Here is a 5,956-nt window from a genome sequence, read left to right as displayed (position 1 = left end):
CGTATTATTTAACAGGATGTTGAAAATAAATAATATATTGAGCAGTTTTGCATATAAATATTGAACACATTTGTATTATGAATATTTACAATAATATAATGAAAGATTTTGAGAAAGAGCGAAAAATATATTATATCACGTAGTGTACCGTGGATGAATAAAAAGCTTTCGTTTGAAGTCAAACGTTCGCGTCGCCACGACAATATAATGCTGTCTAGAGCGAGAAACCATCGTGGAAAAGCATCAACGTTACAGGATCGAGAGTAGCCTAGAACGGACCGCCACGAGCACTTAAGACTATTGTTTTCAATGTAATTGGATAGCTTCTGCTTTCCATCTCCCTTCCTCAAGCATTGCTTTCTCCTTCGTTTGCAGCAGCTATCTCGAGTTGTACGGAGGGTGGAAAGCAGGCAGTCCCCACATAGCTTCGACAATTATCTTGATTGTTTTATGCATACACCAACGAACCTACGAGCAACTTATCTCTGGAGAAGGTCGAATCGTAAAGAGAAACTATGGTATCGCGAAATGTTGCATATTTCTATGACTCAGAGATTATTTAATATCGATAAATAATTGATCGATGAGTGTAAAATAGATGATTGTTATCACGTTTACAAATTTAATAACATTTTTCATGATACATATTTGTTAGCGTTAAAAATAATGCATAATTTGCACTTAGGTGTTTATACACACATTGATATAAATACACATTGATATAAATTCTTGTGAAATATATTAACTTTTCATCAATCATTTGTATCACTATACGGAAAATAAAGAAAAATTAACTGACAATAAGATATACATATATCTATATATATATATACAATAAGTTGATTTGAATTTCGATAATCGAATGAAATTCGCACATCTTACCAATCGGCCTATCACCGATATTACCGATATTATGTGTACGTTGATCATGTCGTTTGAATTTGCAATTTAGCGAGCATCGATTCGCGTTGGATCGTTATGATACTCTCGGAGACCCCGCGCCCGCGCGATCGTCTCAATCCTCCGCTCAACACGGCTTTATACGCGGCGTTAGATATCCACGGAGATCCGATGGAAACTCTACGCCCAGACAATACGCTCAGCCGATTTAATTAGGATAAGAATCGCTCGGATCGGATATACACCGGCGCACAATGGGGTGCACCGGGGATAGGGGTGAGGGACGGAGCTACGCTTCTGATGTATGTATATACCGTGGCTCGCCTCCAAGAAACATGATACAGCGTGGGTTGAGGAGGGGCTTGGGGGATGGATTTGTGGGCTGCGGCAGTATCCAAAAATACCGCAAGCTTCAGTAAAAAGTAACGATCGAGAGCGAAAAGGAGGGAGGATGTAATATCACGGGCGCCACGTGTTAATTATGTAAAAATATAATGCGGTTTGTTCGCTCGCGTTGCAGCCGCTGGCTTTTATGCGTACTCGGATACCAGTCAATAATTTGGCACAAGCATCGTCTGTTGCATAACAAATTAATTTTATGAATATATTGAATTTCATATATGTAAATGTATCCATGTACCATATTAGGAATCTACGATAAATGCGATTATTCCTTTGAATATGTTTTATAATTGTATCTTGGAAATTAAATGTAAAGCAATAAAATCAATGCTATAGTATTTTTTAATAGAAGGTAGAGGAGATTTTCTTTTTTTTAATTTTCTTCTACATTGCAAAATTAACTTATATGTTCCTCGCGTGTCGCGGATAGTCTTCGGAAGAAACGTCTCCATTGGGAACGCAACTGTCGACGGACTGTTTACTTCTGACGATTACATTCGTCTAATTTCATAATTGCGGATAATAATTATGAGATTAAAATTGAGGTGTACCCGCAATATTAATATGTCTTACTAGAGTCTTACTATAACGTAATTGAGTAGTGCCTGTTTTCTATACATCGCGTGCACATTTTTTTAATGCTTTTCTACAAATATTATTTAATTCCAATCGCAAAAATTTTATCCTGTTTAAGTAGATGTTGTGAAAGATCAATTTATTTGGATTTGCTATTTCTCTGTTCTTCTCTAATTATAAAGCAAAGATGTTTTTTAGACTAAAAAAGTGTGATTGCTTATTCAAATTAATACTAGAGAATTAATTAATTTGGTTTTATTATGACAAATTATTTAATGCGATTGCCGGTGTGTTACATAAAAAAAAAATTTAAACTCTAACGAAAGTTAATATGCGAAAAGAAAGATACTGCGAGCTTAACATAGAATGCAGGTGCGCAACGTTGCATGTGTCATACATCCTTTAAAAGCTTAGCAAAAATTGATTGAATGCGTAATAATCGGAAAAATTCTGTTTTTTCTACGATTACATGTAGTATCTTTTCTGGAAGAACGGCTAGAACTCTGCATGTGAATTTATATAGGCTTACATAGCACAACATTGAATGCATAGAATATTCGGCAAACGGAAACAATTATAATTTACCTGTCTAAATTTCATATGATAGGTACGAAACAATTAAAGATTTATTGATACAGAAAAATAATTTTTATGTATATGTGTGTGCGTGCGTGCGCGCGTGCGTGCGTGCGTGCGTGCGTGCGTGCGTGCGTGCGTGCGTGCGTGCGGTACATTTATACATATATGTATAGGATACTGCAATTATTTTTGTGTCTATTATCGATTTAATTTAATATTTTAACATTTTTTTTCTAAATAAGCAGTTTTATCTCTTTCTACAATAATTTATTTTACAATAATGTACAAATAAATAGAAAATAAAAATTAATAATAAGACTCCTTACTGTTTAAAACAATACAATAATGAGAAAAAGGGCAACAGGTCAGTCGTCAGACGCGGAAATTAATGCGTAAAAATAAATTACAAATTTGATTCAATTAGTATGTAAAAAAAAGTGAAGATTTTTTTGTGGAATAATATATAAGTTTGGCAGAAATTAAAAGAATCTTTTGGATATTTCCTGTATTACGTTATAGCATCCTTGCATTTCTTTAGTGTTCTTTCATATAGTTCTCTTTTAGGAAAGAGGGGCAATACAGCAGGAGTGTTGTGCTTAGCCCATCATTTTGGCATAGCACAAGTGCATCTGCGTCGATGCAATCGCGCGATAAAAAGCGGTCGTCGGAGCGCGCGATATATAAAAGGAACCTTTTTGCCCGCACTCTGCTGTCTCTTTCACCGCCTCCTCTTGTTCCTCTTTCTATGCCTTTTTTTTTTAATTTTGTTGACCAGCAATAAATAATATTTCGCAGGTGCATTTAGATATAGCGCAATGCGTAGGTCATCAAGCAGATAAAAGTCAGCGCACGCGGCGCATTCTATATATTTATCTTAGTGTGCAATAAATCACTTGATAAATTATTTAAAAACCCGCCACACGTTCATCGGCGAGATTCGAAACAGCAAAGTGATAGTAGAGTGAGAGCGAGAAAAAGGAAATTCTTTTATTTACCCTTGTATTTTATGTCCGCTAATTATTACGCTCAACACAACTGTTCTGTACTAATATGAAATAATTGTAATTTTTGTCGGCAATTTCGCGCTAATTGGTACCTGAGTTTTTTACTTCCGTCTTATTAATAGTTACTTGAGTATGCGAGATCGTTTATACTCAATTTCATTGCTAATTGAGCAGATTTACTTTTTCTGTTTACAGCATCCATATCCCTCGGAAGACCAGAAAAAACAGTTGGCACAGGACACGGGGTTGACGATTCTTCAAGTTAATAATTGGTGAGTACGTTATCTCTTATATTTTATATATCACGCATAAAATAGTTATAATTGTCAGGCGCCAGAAAATTGCATATTATTTTCATGAAGAAAAATTTCACGAAGAAATCAATTGAAATTTTTTATTTTTTTAAAGTTTAATGTACGCGAATTTTTTAATTTGTAATTGTCTTTCTCAACTTTAATATTAAAGTAATTGAAAAAATTCATTATATAAATTTAGAATATATTACAGAATGAAAAATACATTGCTCTAGAATTTGAAATTGTACTTACTTCGTTTTAAACATGTGTTAACAAAAACATGATAAGCGGGAATTTTATAAAGTATTCAGATTTTTGCGTGTTTGCAAATGTAAACAAATTTATCCTTTATCTCTCGACTATGATATCGAGTCTTTCTAAGCGACGACGATCGAAAGCTCGCTGCATGCGTGCCAAGCGAGAGAAACTTTTTCTAGACCGGCGGGCATGAGAGCGACGAACGGACGTCGAATCATACGGCACGTCGCACGTGTCATATGCGAATTCCAGACACCCTGAAATTACGCCCGTACATCAAACGGAACGAGGCGTGCACGAGCGGGGCTCGGCTCCAGCGATTGCACGTTGACGTTGCAACGAGCTGATTATTTCAGCGCGCCAATCACGCGAGTACAAACGACGACGGTAGGCGTATGCGTGTCAGCGAGTCAAACAGGCGAACTGATTTCCGTAATTTGTGTTTTTCCATAACTTCAAGGAAGCTCTGATTGTAATTGTAACTGTAGTTTCGTGACTTCGGTTTACATTTGCTCTGACGCGTGCGTCATTGATTGCAGTGCTGTATTATGACGGTTATATAATCTCGATGAACGAATTTTGTACTTGTGAGATTTCCAGAATCGTTGTTTAACCGTGTTTTGATACACGTATAGAAAGATAGAATTTTATAAAATTACAAAAATTAGATAATATGTTAGTTATTTTAAAAGACTAATACAAATCCGTAATAACTTGTATTTAAATTTTAAAAGACTAATACAAATTGATATTTTAATACATCGCATCTTTAGTTTTTTTATTGTATATACATTTTTATTGCTGTTATGTCTGCATTCTAATTATCTTAATTTTTATGAAGGTAGTAACAAGTTACAATTATGGTGATGTCCAACATTTCGATGACTCACAATCAGTAGGTAGAAATTCGCATTCGACATTTCGTGAAGACGCTGTCGTCGCAGGATGTGACCCATAAGTTGCGACACGATTGCACTGGCAATTACATTAACGATTGGAGCGCATATTTATGGTCCGCAAATCGTTTACCATTAACACAGACAATCCGTAGGTATCGCGATGGATACGAACAAAATACGAAGCATAAATCATAAAATATTCATACAAATAGTTAAAAATGACAGTAGTAAGAAAAGACAAAAAAAAAACAAAAAATTGCTACAAAATTTAGCATACACTTTTTATTTTGCGTAGACTTTCATATATTGCTTATGCCTTATGTATTGCTTACGCAACATCCAAGTTAATTATTTCGAGCATAGATATCTATTTACCATAATAGAATAGTTTTCTTCTCAAGTCCTTATTTTACTTTGCATAACGGTTATTTGTTGACAAACGTCCAAGCAATTAATTGTGATATTTTGGATGTTTGTAAATTATTACACAGCAAAGTGTACTTTAATTCTCTGCAGATAGATTTATTATCTAAAGAGAGAGAAATAAAACTGTAGGTATGTAACTTATAATGATCTATATTGATCTATATATTTATAATGATCTATAATGATCTATATTTTTTTGCGTCGATATTATATTTTTGATGAACTTACGAAGCATGTTATTTTTGAAGCTTATGATTTCGTAGAGCATATAAGTTTAAAAGTCATTACTATAGATGCAAAAATAATGTAACATTCTTGCATTTCATATTCTACGAATTTCTTCAATTCCTATTTTTCACGATGACGCAATCACCTTTCGATAAAGTTTCTCACGATATTTTTGTAACTCGTAAATTATTAGACAGCCAACCGCATTACTTCGAGGACAGGTTTTCGAGGACACGATCGTCGTTGCGACCGTTAATTCCATGCGATCCGGTATTAGCTGGAAAGGGTTAAGACGACGTGGAGAGCCGTTCTGTGAAAGCTTAGTCCTTTCTGTCCCGCGGAGAGAGAGAGAGAGAGAGAGAGGAGGGGGAGGAGGGGGAAATCCCCG

At 35.1% G+C, this 5,956-nt stretch overlaps 1 protein-coding gene across 1 annotated transcript in view; it reads left to right on the top strand.

Annotated features, from left to right (window-relative positions):
* The window catches only part of LOC105618389 (homeobox protein homothorax-like), a 307,252-nt gene that overhangs the window by 102,986 nt on the left and 198,310 nt on the right, over positions 1–5,956 (top strand). Inside the window, exon 4 of the mRNA XM_012199932.1 lies at positions 3,657–3,733. Within this exon, the coding sequence (XP_012055322.1) occupies positions 3,657–3,733 (77 nt within the window). The remainder of the gene's footprint in view (positions 1–3,656; positions 3,734–5,956) is intronic.

The sequence above is a fragment of the Atta cephalotes genome (assembly GCF_000143395.1).
Source record: "Atta cephalotes unplaced genomic scaffold scaffold00016, whole genome shotgun sequence".
NCBI classification, from domain to species: Eukaryota; Metazoa; Arthropoda; class Insecta; order Hymenoptera; family Formicidae; genus Atta; species Atta cephalotes.
The sequence above is the reverse complement of the archived record's forward strand: the minus strand, read 5'-3'. Positions and strand labels throughout refer to the sequence as shown.